General features: G+C 40.2%; 1 protein-coding gene across 2 annotated transcripts in view; it reads right to left on the reverse strand.

The window, feature by feature from the left end:
- Positions 1-12,530: 12,530 nt before the first annotated feature.
- Positions 12,531-20,445, reverse strand: part of LOC115826360 (RNA binding protein fox-1 homolog 3-like) — a 103,790-nt gene continuing 95,875 nt past the window's right edge. For both annotated transcript variants that reach the window (XM_030790168.1, XM_030790169.1), the window contains 3 exons: positions 17,742-17,800; positions 14,997-15,075; positions 12,531-12,575 (listed from right to left, as the gene is read on the reverse strand). In XM_030790168.1, coding sequence (XP_030646028.1) covers positions 12,531-12,575; positions 14,997-15,075; positions 17,742-17,800 — 183 coding nt within the window. The remainder of the gene's footprint in view (positions 12,576-14,996; positions 15,076-17,741; positions 17,801-20,445) is intronic.

Here is a 20,445-nt window from a genome sequence, read left to right on the forward strand (position 1 = left end):
CCCTCGCAATGACCGGTTAATCTAGTTGTGTAGGCCACACTAGATCCTAATCATTTAACATTTTCAGCAGCTGAGCACTGCTTAGCACAGGAACTTCAGCAAAGGCCCATTACAATGAATGGAATAAAAATGTGTCCCCTCTGATCCGGACTGTGCTGGTGATTGGTGTCAAGCAACTCAGTGACCCACTGATTTCAAAGAGAACATATTTGTTCATTCTTACTACACGGTGCATAAAATCAGTCGCAACCGAAAAAACCTGATGTTCTGAAGCCCCAGTGTGTGTTTTGGTAACACACATATCAGCAAATAAGGGTTTTATCCAAATGTAATATCACACTGCATTTCTGTGTATTCAGAGTGCATTCTCTCAGGTAACTGCCGACAGCGCTATCTTCAGCACAGGCTCCGTGTGGTGAGCTCAGCGAAGAAGCTTTTACGAACGTTTCGGTGATTAGTATGTGTCTCGTAGGGGTGGAGTCAAAGGTGGCCTGTAATCGTTTCGTAAATCGCAGTCTTTGACCCACTTGGGCTTTGTGAATGATGCACACAGCATTGATGAGTTGGCGACTGGCGGGACTGCCATAAGCCTCTTACACATTTAAGGCCGTGCTTATAAATCACTGACAGCAAGCCCAAGCTTTAGGCCAGATTCGACAACACGTTATGTTCCCTTCTATTCAACACAAAAAATTTGGAATGGAGCTGCCGTAGCCAAGAGAAGACCGTAACTAATTAAACATAAGTCAAATTCGGCATACTTCATCAATGGGTAATGATCCGTGAAAAGAAAATATTATTAAATACTACTGGTTTGTCATGTTAGGAGCTTTTCAGATTTCACTAATTAAGGTCCTTTGACAATATTACAACTACACAAGAAGCACAAATGAGGATGATTCACCAGTTACTGAACTGGGCACGAGGAATTCATGCAAAAAGACCGATGAGTGCATGAACTGGATATGCCCGTATGAACACTTTCCGTAAGCTCGCTATATTCCACCATTCACCGAATACTTGTCTATGTCCATTCTATCACGGATTGTTATGAGTATATGACTTTGAAAACTTTTGAAAATGTGCTGGTTGCTGATGAAAACAGCTTACTATTGGTTTGAAAAAATGCACTTAGTGGAAAGGCTTCTCTTAAAAAAAAAGAAAGAAAAACAAACAAACAAACAAACAAACAAATAAACAGAAGATTTAATGTTTTCCCTCAATTTAGTCAGTAGTATTTAGTATCAAAACGTTTATTCACTCCCCGTTGGTCATTGAAAAATACGCCATCTAGTGGGTATGTACAGACATTACAATTTGATAATTTGTGTGTCAAACTTCGGACTGCCTCTGATGTACCTGTGCCAATCCCCTTCTGTCACCTCTGTATGCATATTAAGGACTGCAGGACTTGAACATGAAATTTTACATAATTGTATCATTCATTCAACAATTTAAAAATCATGTAAACTCAATACAAGACTGCAGAAATCAAAACCATATCACATGAGTACATCCTGTCCTCCTATATATACCTAGTAAATCAAAATTTTCATCGCTTTTCCTGTTTCAGAACTTAATTAATAGGATATTTTGACAGAAGCTGAATTGCTTGGTTATGTCTGGATGTGGTGGTTTTCCAACCAAAAGAAATTACACAGTTTGTCCACATGATGTCACCTAAACCACACAGTAAAAGTGAAAGGCATTTCTTGTCTTCTCTAACATTTTTCTTTGCTACCATAGTATTTTACCTCTATCTATCTATCTATCTATCTATCTATCTATCTATCTATCTATCTATCTATCTATCTATCTATCTATCTATCTATCTATCTATCTATCTACATCTGCCATCCTGTAGCCCTTCATCAGTGGTCAGTTTGTGACCACAGGACTACGATTGGCTGCATATTTTTGGGTGGTGGTCCACTCTTATCCCAGCAGTGACACTGGCAGGTAAAAACATCAGCAATGCTGCTGTGCTGGACACACTTGTATCAGTGTGACACCCACTACCATGTCAGTGTCACTGCCGTATAGACAGTGGTCTGCCGCTGAAATGATTTTTGGTCAACAGTGGTCCTGTGGTCAGAAACTGACCACTGATGAACAGGGTGGAGGGTGGCTGATAAATTGTGCCAGGCTACAGATGTGCTTCTGTCTGTAATTGCACACTTATGCAGTGTACTTATAAGGTAGGTATACCTCATTAAGTGACTTGTGAATGTCAGCCCATCCAAGGTGGGTGTTTTGTAATATAGTGGACAGTGATACTTTTATATATATATATATAAAAGTATATATAAAAAAATGAAAAGATGCAAGACAAGTTAATTCATTAAGGAGCAGAACATCTCAACAGAGGAAAAACTTAAAACTGACCTCTGTAATTCATAATTCAAAGTAATAAATTCAGTGAATTACAATGTACAAAGTGTAGTTAAGTGCAATGATGGCCAGTCTATTTAGCTGTATTTGAAAGACATTTCTCAGTATGAATAATTCCTTTGGGAGTGAATAATTTACCACCTATTGTAAAAGACTAATTATCTGCTTTAAAGGTTATGCGTATGAAAAATCTTTGTACATGCACTCAGTTTTTCAAGTGAAATTAATGTGATTCATTCAAAAAGGATTTGCTATGACAACACTAAATAGCAAAAGATCTCTCAGTATTTGTTCATAATTGGGAATACTTTAAAGAAATGTGTTTATATCACGGTAAAATTTAGAAATGAATTCACTAGTGTCTCAGAGAGCTTTATTCTAAAGCTGCTGCATTTTGCTCATTGGATGTGTTGTCATAAATGTATGTACTAACATAAGGGTACTTGTGTGCGATATAGGTCGCAATTTATTTATTCATATTCTCAACAGTTTCTTTTAGTGATTAGAATTTCTTCTATTTGAACCTGACAAAAACAGTAGCCCTTATCATGCGCAACCACATACAGTGATACAGTGACACGTAGAGGCTGATGAATAGAGCCACATCAATGACCTGTTTGCTTCCCTTAGGTAAATGGTTTCTGTGGAGACAGACAGGTGCTTTCCATCTTGTATTCCATAGGGGATAGGGAAAGACAAATGAGAGAGAGAGAGAGAGAGAGAGAGAGAGAGGGAGCACGCTCAATTCCTCCGTTCTCTCTCCTTCTCCGTCTCTCATTTGCCAATGCTCCCAAACTGTTCCATCCTGTGAGTATTGCCTGATGGCCCGGAGCTGTTCAGTACCATTCCATACCATGATTCTGTGTAGATGCTCTGTCATTTTTCTGCTTCCTTACCAGTTTTTACTGCCAGCAGTAGTCATCTTAACCGCCGCCTGAACCACGCGTGAATGCTTACACAAAGGCACAAAGCACATAGGATTTTCTTAAAGATAACAAGTCTAGTGAACGACAGAAGAAAAAAAAAAAATTCAAACCCCCAGTGGAACTACCAAAATCTCAAACATGGTTCCCATAACAACCACCAGATCACACCGTTTGGTTTGAAGTAGACAAGTTTATTAATGGTAATAATGATGATGACCATGGTAATATTAATAAATAGTAATAATTATAATAATAATAACGTTAATGTCATAATAAATAGAACTCTTCATCTTGAAGCACATAATTGAAGCTGTATAGAAAGAGAATGAAACACAAAAAAGTTCGAGCACAGAGCCAGGAGAGGAAGAGGAGGAGGGCAGAGGGTTGGGAAAGGGGGAGCATAGAATAAGTTTTTTTTTTTTCTTTTACCTTTCAATATATCCCTTTACATATTTTTTTAACCCTTTTTAGACTTTTATTTAACATGAACATTTACAAAAAGGAGAAAAGAGATAGATTTTTAAAAAATCCTTATAAATAAATTTGTCATTATAGAACAAAATACAAGATCTTTTTTTTTTTTTGTTTGTTTGTTTGTTTTTTTTGGAGGAGGGAAACAGTTAAGGAGGGTAGGGATAATTATATACAGGACACTGGCAGAATACAAAAGGAGACTGTCTCGCACAGTTGAATCGGAGGGTTTTTTTTCTCTCTCTCTCTCTCTCTCTCTCTCTCTCTATCTTTCTCTCTTGCTTTCACGCCAGGGGACGTCCTGCAAGTGTCATAGCTCAAGCGTTTGTGCTCAAGGCTCCCTACAGTCAAATCAACACTTTGTATGGGGTGAGGGTACAGATTCTGAATTACACACGCTGTTTCTGATATGCTAAATGTACTTTTAAACATCCTCAAAACTTCATCCTCATGTTCAAGTACGTTAAGAGTCATCATTAATGAAAATTCTCACAAATAAAATACAGTACAGGAATTTCCAACGTGAAGGTGAATAATGTGCTTGCCTAGCTAAAATTTGTAACCTCTATAATAATGTATATTTGCGTTCGTGCTGAGTTGGGTTGTTGGATGAATACTGGTTGCAGACTCCATGATTTTGAAGGCTTGTCTCTTAAATCAGAATTCAGTCCCAGATATGGATCAGATGGCATTCTAAATGAAGATTCCACATTCCAGCAACAACATAGTTGAAAACTGAGCTGCATCCTTCTGCAGAATTTAGCTTAAATTTGTTCCTAAATTTGTGAGTTTTCGTTACCTGGGCAGAAAAGGCATTACAATATCATCACAGCGGCCCCCACACCTCAAACACCTTTGTGCTTCAAAAACCCTACTCTTTGAGTTATTCACTTGATGTCAGTGAAGTATTTCTCTGTCATCTCCAAACAACATCAATATCCAGAACAGGCTATGAGTGAGCGCCCCCTGTTGGTGAAATGGGCACTTTAAACGTTAATGATTGTCGGGTAGATAACAATTGCCCAAGTTTAAGGGTCGTGTTACGAGACACTGGCAACGATCAGCCAACATAAACCAGAGCTCATTACTGTCTGAGGATTTCCAGCGTCTTCTCAGATAACGTCAAGAGATTCAAATCTAGGTCACATCAATACATACCCCATACCCAGTGTCGTCTACCCGAAACTCTACCGTCTCCTGATCAAAGACCACAGCGCCTGCATTTAAACTCAGACTTCGGTTGACAAGGGAGTAAAGTTAAAAAAAAAAAGAAAGAAAAAGAAAAAAATCAATATTCATAAACTTTTTATCTGACACCCCAAACACCTTGTTCTACTTAGCAAGCTTTTATGACTGACTCAATTCCATCGAGGACAAAAAGCAGACTTTTGCTGGGCTGCATCTTCCTGTATCCTTCACACAAACATATATATCCTATGTTTCTAGTCTCTGTCCTGGGCTAATACGGTTTGTAGTTTGTCTGTAATATTAACCAAACTAAAGCTAACCTGACTACCAGCTCTGACTACGTGTGAGGGAGAATGAGTTGCTTTACAAGCATTCTGGTGATTACAAAACAAAACAAAACAGACAAACAACAAAAACATAAAACAGTGAATGACTGCATTAGATTATGTCTTCATACTGTCTGGTTAAATGAAGCCCCGTTTTGCTTTTTCTAGGGGCCAGTACCAAAGGCAATTGCTTATACACACACTCCCATCCCCTATTCTCTGCAACCATCTCACATACCCAAATAATAGATATGTATATATGCTGCCTATACACAGAAACAACTAGAGTCACATCTTACACATATAGAAATACATTCAAGAACTCTTAAAACACACATGTTCACAGGGGAAAATGACCTGCAGAAAATTCAAGTCGTGTCACCAAATAAAATCTTCTCTGTTCCTTTTATATATATAATGAATATATATATATATATATATATATTCATCATATATAATGAATAAATATAAGTATATATATAGTTTAAACTTTTAAACCCCCAAGTACATATAAATCCCCACAAATATTCAGATATTATTTAGCCAGACAAAAAAAGTATAACCAAACAGCACTGTAACAGTCTGTTCCATGGAAAACATCATTGGGTGGAAGCTATTTCTCAGCATATGGTTCACTGAGTTTAAACTTGTGTTATAGATATTGTTTTATACAGTACTTTTTGACAGTTAAACAATTCAATTTTCATTCAGTAAATGGGATTTTTTTTTACAGTATCCATTAGGTGCATCCTTAGTTTGAATGTTCAGTGTCTTACTCTGCTTTGGATTATCTTGTTTTCTTGACAGAGAGCAAAACACAAAGTGCTTGGGCTTTGACTCTTGCAGGTGAGTCTCTTCAACTCATACACTAACACAGAGAATGTCACCTGTCTGTTTACTTATGTATTTATTTGTTTATTTATTTATTAGGACTCCTCCTGTTCATGTCTGCTATTTTGAGCCCACAGACTGTTAAATCTTTAACCAAGAACATTGAGAGGAAGTAAACCAGTGTCTCCACCAATAAGAGGAGGAGTTATGACATCAGTCACAGGAAGTAGACATATAGCTCTGCCCTTAGGGAAACAGAGTCATTGAAAAGCAGGAAGAGGAGGAGCTGTGACACCCATCACAAGAAAAAAAAAAAAAATGACCGAGTGGAAGAATAAGCAGTGACACTTGCCCCATGATGTGGAACAGTGTCATCAGCAATATGATTTGGGTGGGCGGAACCACCCACAGGAAGAGTACCAATGAGATCACGGAGAGGAGTGTGACATCACAAAAAGTTCAATAAATGACAGCCACTTCTGAGATGATTCTCCAGAAGATTCTGTTCTCCATCAATTCCATCCACAGGAGGTGGATTTTCGATACTGTGCCACCACAAACCTGGATTTGACTCTTTCCCTCACCCATGACATCACATTGTTTCATTGGTTGGGTGATGCTAGGGTGTAGGGGCGGAGCTATATAGAGAGAGGAGCAGGGCAGATCCTCTCTTTCCCTGCACGTGATTACGTCAGCCAGGGAGAAATGTTTATCCCCCTTTACCAAAGAAAAACAAATAAAACAAATCCATTCACATATATAATTATATATACTGTTTTATACACACTCTTCCAATCACAAAAGTATAAAAAATAAAATGTTTTATATAGTAATGGGCCCCATCTCTGCTCTCTCTCTCTCTCTCTCTCTCTCTCTCTCTCTCTCCCTGTGTCTATCTGCTCCCAGGTGGAAACGTAATCGTTCTGAATGTGAAGCTTGTGTTTGGGTCTGATGCCAGTGTGACAGCACACACATGCGCGCACACACACACACACACACACACACACACAGACACAAATGTGCACGCTCGTAGGCACGCGCACATGCACGCACACACACACACACACACACACACACACACACACACACACACAAGCACAAACAGCATGCTTCCCATCTTCATTCGTCAGTCTCAGAACACACACTCTTCTTCTTTTTTTTTTTCCTTCTTCACTTTCTGTTGTTTTTCTCATAGCTACTTCTCCTCTCTCTGATGCTTTCCTCTGTGATGTCCTTTGTTACTGAGTACCATGTTTTCTCTCTGTATTTACTGAAAAGAGAAAAAAAAGACAATAGAGGTGTCATGTCAGAAAAAAAAGTCTGATACACAGATAACTGTAATGGAAGTGTAATAAGTCAAACAAATATGATAATAATATGACTAAAGTTTCCAAAAACTCTGATTCTCTTTGCAGTGTATACAACTACAATACAGTTCTAAATGAAATGTGCTTGACATTTTGAATTGCTTCAATTATTACTTTGACTTACTATTTCTCTGTAATATCTCTGTGATGTACCCCCCCCCCAATTTTTCTGTCCTCATTTTATTGGCATTTTCAACCACTACACACCACAGATGCCTGCAAAGTACACAACATAGACTGGAGGAAGAATGATGGATGCATGTCAGATATCCATTTGCTTTTCCAGTTGGTGAGGAAGGACAGAGCTGGAGTCAAGGTAGGGAAGCCAATCTTTGTTCCTTTTGGATTTATCAAACAGAATAAGTCAGGAGCTGAAGCTGAAGTCCCAGTGCTTCACTCCTCCTCCTCCCAGAGTGTGTGAGTGCGTGTGTGTGTGTGTGGGTGTGGGTGGGGGGGTATGAGCTCAGAGAGACACAGTCTGGTGATGGGGGCATGCGGGGTTGAAAGTTCTGTCAGAAACCAAACATCTTCACTTACATGAAAGGGCAGGTGACAGAGGTAAAGAGAGAGAGAGTGAAAAAGAAGAGGAAGAAGAAGAAGCACGAAAAGAAGAAGAAGAAGAGGCAGAAGAAGAAGGAGAGAGAGAGAGAGAGAGAGAGAGAGAGAGAGAGAGACTGAAAGAAGGAGAGAAAGAATGAGAAAGAAAGCGAAGGGAAGAAACAGTGGAAGATGTGGATGGATGTGTGTCCCAGCTGAACTACTGTCATGACTTGAGAGATTTTCACATAGCAGCTTTGTGGTCTTCTCTCCCCTTCTCCATCTCTCTGTCTTCTGTTCATCTGCAGTGAAGGTACTGGTCCACATAAGCTCTCAGAGCTCTCCTGTGTGGACCCTTAATTCATAATTCATAAATAACTCTATTGTGAAATGGGTCACAATGGTTCCTACCCAAACTGACAGAGAGATAGCCTGGAAAAGCCTTACAAATCCATACATCATCCTGAGAGCTGAAAGTCCCGGAGAGGAGAACACGCCAAACAGGACTGTGTTTATCCCTACACACACACACACACACACGCATACGCACACAAGCCACCGAGTGGAGACTAATATGCATAATCATAATTGACAGTCTGTATTTCTATAGAGACGGTTCATAAGCACCCAATCAATATCTTCCCTGTGTATAGAATAGCAAGTGCATTCTTAATCATGGTTTAATGGTCATTTTAAAAGAATGTAGAGACAGATTTAGTTAATTTGTCAAAATCAAATGATATCAATCTGAACTAGTATAATGATAATTAATTGTAAGATGACAGTAAGGGTTAAATGCAAACAAGAACAAACAAACAAAAAACCCCATGAATAAAAAAAGTTGTTTGCTTAGACTTTGCACACCGTTCTCTTAAAAAAAGCACCCAAAGCTATCTCTAGATAATGGTATATCTTTTCAAACCCACTTCACATTTTCCAGAATTTTAGGCATCTCAGTTGAAAATGAAAAAAAAAAAAAGATTTAGACTTTTCCAAATCATTCATGTGAACATGCAAAAAGAAGATGCTCTTATGACACCTTTATTCTGACATTTAAAAACAATCAGAGATTACTTAGATATGTCACATATATTAACATCCAACTTATTCCTGATGAACAAAACTAAAAAGCAAAGTAATATACAGCAGTACTAATTAAACATATTAAAGCAAATATATTCACACACCTTTTTTTTGGACAGAAAACCTTAAGAAATTACATACAATTCATAGAATACCTTTGAGCGGGTTTTCAAATACACATATAGATAGAACCACAGGGATATAATAACATAGAAAACAGCTAAATAGAGAATCGGCAATATTGTGTGTATTTACATGTTCATCTATTTACAAGTCATGTAACTTTTTTGCTTTGTTTCTTTTAGTTTTTTTTTTCCCTCTAAAAATGACTCTAGTAAACAGAAATGCCTGCTAGGAAGGTCTTTAAAAAGAGCCTTTAGTTTTTGTTTTCCATCAGTAACTGAGTAATATACTTATATTTAGTGCTGATGTGTAATTTGACAATAACTACATGTCAATAACTCACATTTATGTCTGAAGCTGTACAGTACGCACCTAGATAGTTGTAATTTGAAATGATATGGATTTTCTATGAACAAATGAAAGAAATTAATTATGCAAAATGATATACAGTCAACCTGGTAGCTGGTTTTTTTTTTATGAAGTTTAACACTTGGAACAGGTTGACGTAAACATTAACTAAACATTTACAGCATTATACAGCAATCATTTATCATTGCATTTACCATGGTCAGGTCATTTACAGCCTAAATAAGATGAAAATACTGGCTATGACATAAAGTTATGGTTAACACACACACACACACACACACGCACACACGCGCGCGCGCACACACACACATACGCGCACACACAGAGCATGGCACACTGGCACACCATTTCTGAGGACTTTATCAATTGGAACCAATGAATATGACAGCATCAGAAGACATCTGTTTGTACATTCAACTGTAGATGACTTGTGTGAAAAGAAAAAAAAAAAAGGAAAACAAAAGAAAAGAAAACAAAAGTAAACAAAAGAAAACGGGCCACCAGATTGTAGTGGCTTTGTCATGAAAATAAAAACCACTGACTTGTTCTGGCAACTAGTGCATAGGCCCGTTCTTGTCATCTTCTATGCCAAATCAACTTCAGAGATGCCAAGTGTGCTCTCTCTAAATTGTCTTCCTCTATATCTAACATCGATATTAGCCTTGTTCTAAGATCAGTCAAATATATTATAGAACAGAGGGCGTTCTAACACTAAAGCTGGTGAGACACTAATTACCCAGTTAAAGTTTTTTTTGGGAAATTAACTTCAGTGTAAAAGTTGCAGTTTGACAAAGAAATGAAAAAGCTTGTGAGCGACAGCTGTAGTGGATGGTGTCTTTAACAACTCCAAAGCAAAACAACAGAGAAACTCCACCTAAATGAGACATACTTTGACCGGGAGAGTTGGGGAAAACTTCACTGTACAATGTGTGTGTGTGATGTGTGTGTGTGTGTGTGTGTGATGTGTGTGTGGTGTGTGTGTGTGTGTGTGTGTGTGGTGGTCTTACCTGTCACTATAGGCAGTTGCCATGGCAGGCTGAGCATATCTGTTAAGTCTAGTTCTCAACTTTCTTTCTTTTTTCCTCCCCTCTAAAACTTAAGCTAACCGAGTATTCTGTTACCTATTAAACCATAAAAAAACTCAAATTACAATGCTGGTTTAGTTGTGTAGTTGTGTTTAGTTTTGTTGTATTTTATAACTGCTGAATATGTAGTTAAGTGGGCAAAATCAGGAGTCTATATTTACAGTTTTCTTGTTAAAAAAAAAGAAAAAGATTTTCTCTTAAGACACTTGTGATGAACGTCTCAGAAAACATCACAAATAGGAGAGTTTAACTCCCGGCAATTAGAACCCTCCAGAATTAAACGTTCTCCCTAGTTATATCAGATATGATATCATGTAGATGTGTAGTCTTTGGCAGAGATCCCTGGTCTTGTAACAGAAATGCTGAGTATTTATCTGAAATGATTTTGAAACATGAGAGGAGTGTGTGTTTGTGAACTCCGATGGATTGACTCCCTCATCAAGTCAACTCTATGCTCTAATTGGGTCTATCTGAGAAAATTGTGTATTTCTCACTCTCTCTATCACACACACACACACACACACACACACACACATGCACACACACACCCCAACGGTTCTCTAAAAGATCTTAAACTCATTAAGCCATGGGTTGATAAAGTGTGAAGTGATTTATAAAAGTGATGACTGGTGAGTGTCGACTAGGACCTGGCTCTTCCTTTCTGAGGTAAGACATTGTGTGCAATACTGAGAGAAGGGGGAGATGAGGTGACAAGATGCATAGACTCTGTGTTTCTCTGGCTGGTGGGCATAACTCGGCTCTTTTACAAGCTTTAAATGTATGTTAACATCCTATTCGACTGAATCAGTAAATCATTACTCACAAATATGACAGAGGAGCAAAGATGATTATGAAGAACAAAATTTCAAATTTGCTAGCAGCATCATTTCCTGCACACTTTTGACTCTGAGTTAGTGTCGTTTGTGAAATACCTTCGGTTAGCAGACACGACCCAAAAAACAACGAGTAGACATACACTTAACATTCTCTGTTCCCAACTCTCAATGGTTCTGATTCCAGAAGTGAGTTTTGGAACACAGAATTATAATTCAAACACAGCTTGAGTGAGCACCTTAACATTCTATTTTCATCTCGTCCTACAGAACAGAACAAAAAACAGCGATGCTGGCAGCAGATAGCGAGCGGAGAATTGGTGAGTTATATAAAGAAAAATCACTTACATTTGTTTTAGAGATGAAAACATGAATTTGAATTTTTTTTTTTCCCGAGCATGAACGAGAATAATTTAGGACATAAATTTAAAATATGCATAGAACTGGAAGACAGTTTCTGCAAACCCCCCCCCCTCCCAAAAAAAAAAGAAAAAGAAGAAGAAAAAAAAAGATTTTACTCATATAAAACCACCTGCACCTCACCAGAATCTCACTCCACCAACTGCAGTCAAAGAAACAAAACTATACTAATCAGAAAATGGGCCCTTAGACAATGAGGTTTTTTTTCCCAGAATGACAAAACTAGACACATTATTTATGTACAACCTCCTCCCGAAACATGACTGAGACAGCATGAGTAACAAAAGCATTACAGAAGACATTCAGATACTTGTAGACATCGGTTTGAAGGAAGGGTCAATACTGAGACCTGGAAGCCTTTCTTTTGAAATTATACTCCATGTAGGATGAGGTGTTTGCTTGTTGTTGTTTTTTTTTTCTGTGATTTTTTTTTGTTTGTTTGCTTGTTTGTTTGTTTGTTTGTCGGGTGGTGGGGGTAGGGTGGGGTGGGGTTGGGGTAGGGTAATGTCTCTCTGTCTTTCTCTTTCTTTCTCTCTCTCTTTCTTTCTCCCTCTCCCTCGCTTTCTCTCCCTCTCTCTTTTTAGTAGGGAGTGAAGCGATTGTACCCTCCTCTGTATAGGCTAGCCTGCAACATCAAAGATGAAAAAAGGACTGATCAGTTTCATAGTGACAGCCGCTATCCTCTTTTCCCACACAAATTTCCTTCCCCTCTCCCTTTCAAGAGCTTCAGCTCAAAGCCACAGGAGACACTGGGCTGAGTGGCCGGAAACAGTGCTGATCTGCATTAAGGTTATAGGTTGTGTAATCCCAGGAGACTAACACTGTGGTGTGGATCTGTGTGTGTGTGTGTGTTGCTGGACTTACTGTATATGTGTGCATTTCAGTGACTGTATATGAAAACGTGTGTGTGTGGGTGCCTATACATGCTTGTACATGTATGCGTGTGCTCTTCAGTTTCAATATGTAGGCACGATCACTTGTGTGATTTTATATGTGTGTGTGTGTGTGTGTGTGTGTGTGTGGTTTGCGTGCGTATTTGTGTGTGTTTGTGCGAATTTAGGCTGAGAGGAGAGAGAAGCTGGCAGTATTCATCTCCTAAAATGCAGAAGTCTGAGAAACACTGAAGTGGAAATGCTAAGTCATAATTAGGAGGAAACCCCTTCTGTTTGTACCAGGTTTACTGATGAGAGCTATGTGGCTGTTTGCCACTTAATTTCATTAGGAAAGAAACTAGAACAAACTCTGCATTTTTCAAGCTTTTTAACTGTGCTCTAAAGACACTGCTGAGGCATAGCAAAGGCTCCAACAATGACACAGATCAAACCAAACGCGAGTCGAGTTCAAAGGAACTTAATGATTATTCTCTTTCAAGTCTGACTAAGGGAGCCTCTCCTTGCTGGCTATGCATTGTAAAAAACAGGCTCCGCTAGCCGGTGTGAGATACACACACATGCATGCAAACACTCACAGAGTGAGCTGCCGCTTGGCTAGAGTCCGAGGGCTAAGTTTTGAAACCTTCAAAGACTAATTTCCCCTAATTTTAGGTAACCCTCTTGCTTGGGTGAAACTTTCATCAGTGTGGAAGCCATTTGCAATTTCTGCATGCTTGAAATCAGCAAAGAGAATTTTACGCAACCTCGGAGGAACTAATTATTGAATGGCTTTTAAATGCAAAAAACATTCTCCTCTCCTTCTGAAACCATTAATCAAATATGATTAAAGAATTAGGAACCCTGTGCTACTGAATCTATTTGATGTTTCTCTGCATTGCAAAAATCTTCAAGTATCTGGATCGTTTATATATTACCAGGTTTTCGAATCTCATAAAGTTAATGCCAGCCCCTTGCACCAGCCTAACATGCACACACACACACACACACACACACACACACACACAAACTCAGTCTTTTAGGGACCAATTTCATTTCTGTTGTGAGGATTAACGAGCAGAAACTCTTGTGTAGGAACAGGGAAGGAAATTTGTTGGAGGAGAAGAAAGAATAATAAAAAGAAAAAAACGTACAAGCACAGTTTTAATTAAGTAAATGAAGAGTGTAAAAAAGTCTTAATTAATGAAAGCTTTTAGCTAGCAGCTGCACCGGGGAACTGGTTCTTTCGTTCTCTCTTTCTTTCTTTCTTTTTTTTTTTTTTTAAATTCTGTCAGCGTTCTGTGGCTGAAAAATCGCATGCATGCCAGAATGGTAAATCGGAGTCATTTGTCAGTTGGAGAGCGTCGTTCCTGATTAGCCTTATGGCCAGAGGAGGTGGGTAAGAAGACCCCCAAAACCTCCATCTTTCTGTCCGGGCTAAATGTCCCACGGCACACACTGCTGCATGCGTTTGGATCCTTGTTAATCTTTTGATAAAAAAAAATTGTTGGGTCAAACCCATCATGCCCCATCAGACCCTCCCCTACACCCATCCTCACCCCTCAACCCCTCCCCTCCAAAAAAAGGAGAGGGAATCTCTTCACTGTTTGAACAGATCATCAGTTTTCATCTTTGATGTTAGCTGCAAGAGCTAGCTAAAAACAAACATTAACCGACTGAACTTGTCCTTTATATGAGTGTGTGCGTGTGTGTGTGTGTGCGTGTGCGTGTGTGTGTGTGTGCAGGAGCTGGTTCAGCTAGGTGGAAATCTTTAGCATGAAGAAAGTCGGTGGCCTTTCCCAAAATGAGCATGATATAATATTATCAGTAAGTTAGGTCAGTCTCTGCTTCTGTGCATGGAGCTGAAGTCAACTCAACATTATGCCATACTGTATTTAAATGAGATAAAAAACAAACCTTATTGCAACCTCTTTACACGATCTCTTGGAGATACTGCAGTACCAGTTTTAACTACTAGGTTGTGCTAACTAGCTTAAATCACACAAAACTCACCATCGTTTTTCTCATGCTACTCTAAAGCAAACAATACGTGTGTTTTACTAGGGTGTTGGCACGAGTGTTGTCCTGAGAGTCCTGAGTGTTTGTGTGATTATGTATGCATTTGTTCATCATTATGATACATGAGATGTGCTTAAGAGAGAAGGCAATGGACTTACCAAAGTCCCCACACTGTACGTTGCAGCCGGGCCAATTGAATGGTGGTATGGATCTGCTGTTGCATAGACTCTCCCATAGCTGTGATAGGACAGATACAGATCAATAACTTGTTAGATGACATATGAAGCTGGGTCAGCTATAGATAACAGTCACATGGAGAAGACAATGACATGACTTCAGTTTGGCTTCCTGTTTGGTGCTAAGTTGCTGAATACATTTCATGACGGTATAAACCAGAGCAAAGCGACAAGGTTTGTGTATCACGCCCTGAAAATTGAATTCTTGGGGTTCTACTGTCTCCTTGATGAGGTGTCTCTTAACTTGAAAGAGGGAGTAGGAAGAAGAGAGAGAGAGAGAGAGAGAGAGAGAGAGAGAGAGAGAGAGAAATGGAGGATGGGAGAAAGAGTGAGAGAGAAAAAGAGAAAAGGACATAAGAGAGACTCAAAAAAGAGAGGGGGGAGGCAGAAAAAAGACAGAAAAAAGAGAGGGAAAAAGGGAGAGAGAAGAAAGAGAAGGGTTGAGAAAGAGAGAGAGAGAGAGAGAGAGAGAGAAGAGAAGGAGACCTGTGAGAGGACAGAGTCCATGCTCCCTCTCTCTCTCTCTCTCTCTTTCTCTCTCTTTCGTTGTTTACTCCAACTGCACAGTATGCTCACACCCCTTTCTTTTCATTGTTGGTGGTTCAGAACTAATCCCTCCAATTTCCTTCACAGACAGGACAAGACCTGTCTCTCTTATTTATTTATTTATTTATTTACTTACTGCACTTCGCTTATTCCTCCGTTTCCATATGCTTTTTTTTTTAGCCTTCAATGCCCGCTTGCAAATAAGGGTCTGCATGGAGCAGATAAGACCCTCGCAGCCAAGGGCCGGGGGCACCAAATCAAGCAAGAATAAAAAAAAAAAGAAAAAAAAGAAAAAAAAAATTAGCGGAGCAAGGGAGAAATGTCATTTTCCTCCTGAGGAGAGAAGAAAGGACATGCCACAGACATGGTCTCCCGCACGCTCGACGGCAACGCGACGCGGAAAGCGACCGAAAACGTGAAAAAAGTCCTAGCGAATCCCTGTTCCTGAGGTGATGATCAGGCACCTGAGGTTATGAACGCTGGGATATAGTAAAGTGACTGAGTCCTCACAGGTGGGACCGCCCCCCCCCCCCTCCTCTCTTTCTCTCTCTCTCTCTCTATCCCCCCCGAAACATTATTCTTCTGTGGAATAACTGGCTCCCACACACCCCTGTTAAGAACGGTCAGAGAAAAAAAAAACCCTGGCTTGTTTTCTGTCAAACTCAGGACAGTCTCTCTCTGGCTGAATAAGTCCAAGACACTCAGGAGTAATCACGTAGGCTGAACACTTAAGGAGATGTTATGTTTGTTCTCTAAGCAAATGAGCTTAAGTCTCACAAGGTTTTTTTTTTTTTTTTTTTTAAGTGGTCTATTCACAATCTCATCTGGCCTGTTTTGTCTCAACTCCACGGAGAAACCGGTACCAGCACGTCCAATAAAGTGTCAGAGGAACGCCGCTAGCGTTCATTGATTTAAACGGTGAAAAAACGGTTTGTTCAAAAGAAGAAAGAAAAAAAAAGCAAATAAGGATAAGGGCAACACAAAAACAAAACACTAACACCCCCCCCCCCCAAAAAAAAGAAAAAGAAAAAAAAGAATCAGAAAATAAATAGCTGTTGTTGAATTTTGTTATATCTGGGGAAGAGAAATACCAGCATGAGGGAACAGGAGTTAAATCTGTCCTAGAGGGAGGGTGTGTGTGTGTGTGTATGTGTGTGTGTGTGTGTGTGTGTGTGTGTGTGTGTGTGTGTGTGTGAAGGGGGGGGGGTCGAGAAGCGCCGTCCAATTTCTGCTCTCGCCCGGGCAAGCAGTAGAGCTGGTGATTGGAGGCTGTGGCAGTCTCGTGAACGAGCGCTGATAAATCTTGCGTTATCGATGCGATCTTTGCCGCTCTTGGGAAGGGTGTACGTTATCGCAAGTGACACGCTCAATCCTTCGCAGATTAGATTCCCAAACTGACTGACGTCGGAGCTGACAACGGTCCTGAGGAGCGGCATGAATCAGAAAATCGTCGTCCCGCCTGGAATCTGAACGCACACCTGAGACCTGGACGGCTACGTTCAGAACTGATAGAGTCTCTGCTCATCCATCTATCCCTTTTTCTTTCTCTCTCTCTCTCTCTCTCTCTCTCTCCCTTCTCTCTCTCTTTCTCTCTCTCCTTCTCTTTCTCTCTCTCGCTCCCTGAAAGACCTGAGGCCATTCATATATATATAACTGATAAAGCCACTTTCTGTCAGACCCAGTGAGAGTGCTGGGCATACATCCTCTCTTCTCTATTGCCTCCTGTACAACACGCCTGTCTTTTGCTGTAGTGTGACTTCGGGCAGATCTGGCTCCCCTCCTGTTTGAATGAGTGAGCTCCTCTCTCACTGTGATACATCTGTCTTGGCTTTGTGAAATGACTGGTGTTTTCAGAGGGGGAGGAGATTTATCTTTACTCCATACAGCGGTGTATGTGTGTGGATGTGTGTGCGTGCGTGTGTGTGTGTGTGTGTACAGGTCCTCTGTTTTCCCTGTGTTTTCTTTTGTGTGTGTGTGTGTATACAGTCTTCTTATCCCTTGCTGCATATGTGTGTGTATCTGGGTTTACCTGGGTATCTGTGTGTGTGAGTGTGTGTACTTTAGGTTATACAGCACTCAAAGTGACCACAATCTTTCTCTGAGTGTGTGTGGTGCTCTTACCTGTCACTATAGGCTGTGGCTGTGGCAGGCTGAGCATATCTGTAAGCTGTGTAGCCTCCCTGTAGAAAAACACAAGACAAAAGAGAAAGAGAGAGAGAGAGAGAGAGAGAGAGAGAGAGAAAGAGAGAGAGAGAGAGAGAGAGAGAGAGAGAGAGAGAGAGAGGGGGAGAGAGAGAGAGAGAGAGAGAGAGAGAGAGAGAGAGGATATTAGCAATATTAATGACCCATGCTCCTCGTCTCCGTAATGAGCAGGGTTATTAAGTGTGATTACACATGATGAAATGGTGGTAATTCTTGAAAGCTTTGGGAAAACTTGTACAATCGCTTGTCTGCTGATCTGCTGCTCTGATGAATGGAAAGAGGGAAGAGTGAAGGAGACTGAAGTAGAGTCAGGGCGAGAGAGAGAGAGAGAGAGAGAAAGAGAGACAGAGTGAGAGAGAGAAAGAGAGACAGAGTGAGAGGGAGAGAGAGAGAGAGAGAGAGAGAGAGAGAGAGAATAGCGGAGAGTAAAAGTGAGGGAGTTGTCCCGCTGTTAGCTGAATAAAATGAAGGAGAGGATAGAGGAGACAGAGGAGGACAAGCTCATATGAACTTGAATGGGAACTGTGGTGCTGAGGTAAATGTTTTTTGTTTTCTATGGTGGCTGGCACTTGCTTGTGATTCTTTGGATGTCTTTATCAGTTACGGTGCTTTTAGTGCTATTCCAGTGTGTAGCAACCATGAAGGAGAGATTCAAATGAAGAAACAGTTAAAGGTCAATAGGAAACACTCTAGAAAAGAAGAAAAAGAACAGTCAGACCAAGACCATTATGTGAACCTGACTACTGAATGTGTGTGTTTGAGCTTAGCTGAGTAAGCTCTATAATGGCAATACCACTAACAAGGTTCCAACTTCTTTAGACTAATGGATATACAAAGCTGAGGCAGTTTATGGTCAGTCCCAATAGGCAGAGCGGGAGTACATAATCTACACATACACACACACAATCTACACACACACACACACAGATCACATGTGTGTCTTGACCAGACCTATGTAACCCAGGGCCTGAGCTAGTCTGGGTCCAGACTCTATCCTTTCCCTCAGGTCAGGGTTGGGTCCAGGATTGGATGCCTTGGATGTCAGGTGATGTGTAGTCTTATGTTTAACATATTTATCTTTTGCTTGAATCGACGTTGTGCTGTTATGTGAGTTTACTTTCTTTATCTGCTGAACATTACAAAGGTTTCAGAATTAAGTAATGTTTGTTCAGACATTATGGTATAATTAATATAGCCTTATATATTTAGTCAGGCCCTTTCTTATCAAGTTAAAGTTAAGAAATTAGGCCCCTGGTTTTAAAATAATACTCTTCAAGTAGAGGAACATTTTCAGTTTATGAACAGTTTTTCTGTTCATGTTACAATTAGGCAAATTTTTGGACAATAAACTATTCTTGTTTCAAACTGATCTTTTATTGGGTCAGCTTTTTCATGTACAATAGTTCTCAGTCTGACACCTGAAAATTGGTCAATTATCAGCCACTAAAATGGGTTGAGAATGTATCAAGTCTAAAACTAGTTGTGTTCCGTTCTGGTCTATATTTAATTTACACTGGTCTGAGGACCAGGACATCTTAAATTAAACCTGTAGCCTTCACATCCTTCACTCTTTCGTTTCTTTTATTGAGTCAAATGCAGTCAGGTGAACTGAGCGGAAGATTCTAAATCTGTTTCACTCGATATAGAACAAATTACACATATACTGAACTGTCGCAAAATCAAACACTACGCATTCCAACATTTCTTTAAGGTTCCACTTTAACTCGAACCACTTTACTGCAACACGTACAAGCCGAACGCATCATCGTGGCCACCACCAGAGGGAGCTCTTTCCCACAGACAAGAGCCAAATAACCCTTCAGGTGAGGTGTTGCCTGACCGGCTTTGATTCCCCAAACCCGATCCACGGGCTGAAGAGAACAGAGTGGGTGTTTGGTAGAAAAGGAGGGGGGAGGAGCGATGGTTCGTGACATGATGGGCACAAGGAGAGGAGTGTGTGAGAACACTAATGCGATAACAATCCCCAAATCTTCAGAGTGCTCCACTACATAATTGAAGAGCTCCATTTTCTCTTCTTGTGCTGTCAAGTTCCATAAACTGACAGAGAGAGAGAGAGAGAGAGGGAGAGAGGGAGAGAGAACGAGAGATAGAGGGAGAGAGAGAGAGAGAGAGAGAGAGAGAGAGGGAGAGTGAGAGAGAGAGAGAATGAGTGAATGAATGAAATATAACAGAAAGAAAGAATTTTGGGCAGGCGTGTCACGTTTGCTCCATAGTCTGATTTCACAGCAAGAAAGTTCCAGACAGCTGCCTAAGAATTCTGCTCCTCTAACATTCTCCACGCTGGCAGATATGGAGTGTTCTCATTATTCAAATCAGGACAATAAATATGTAAATTCAGATTTTCACTTTAATGTCCATTTAGGGCATGGCGGAGAGATCAAACAGCGAATATGATTGGATGACCCGTGGACGAGAGTTGGGTAAAATCAGGTCAGGGGGCGAGCGGTGACCTCTGAGATCATGTGACTCATCTTGCTTTTCATGGGGGGGGAAAAGGGTGGGGGGAGGGGGGGGTGCTTCCTTTGGGACGTCCGTGCAGTGGGCTTGTGTTGATTACAGCTCCAGCCCGAACAAACACAGCACTATAAATCAGTGTGACAGC

Source organism: Chanos chanos, chromosome 13 (genome assembly GCF_902362185.1).
Source record: "Chanos chanos chromosome 13, fChaCha1.1, whole genome shotgun sequence".
Taxonomy (NCBI): Eukaryota; Metazoa; Chordata; class Actinopteri; order Gonorynchiformes; family Chanidae; genus Chanos; species Chanos chanos.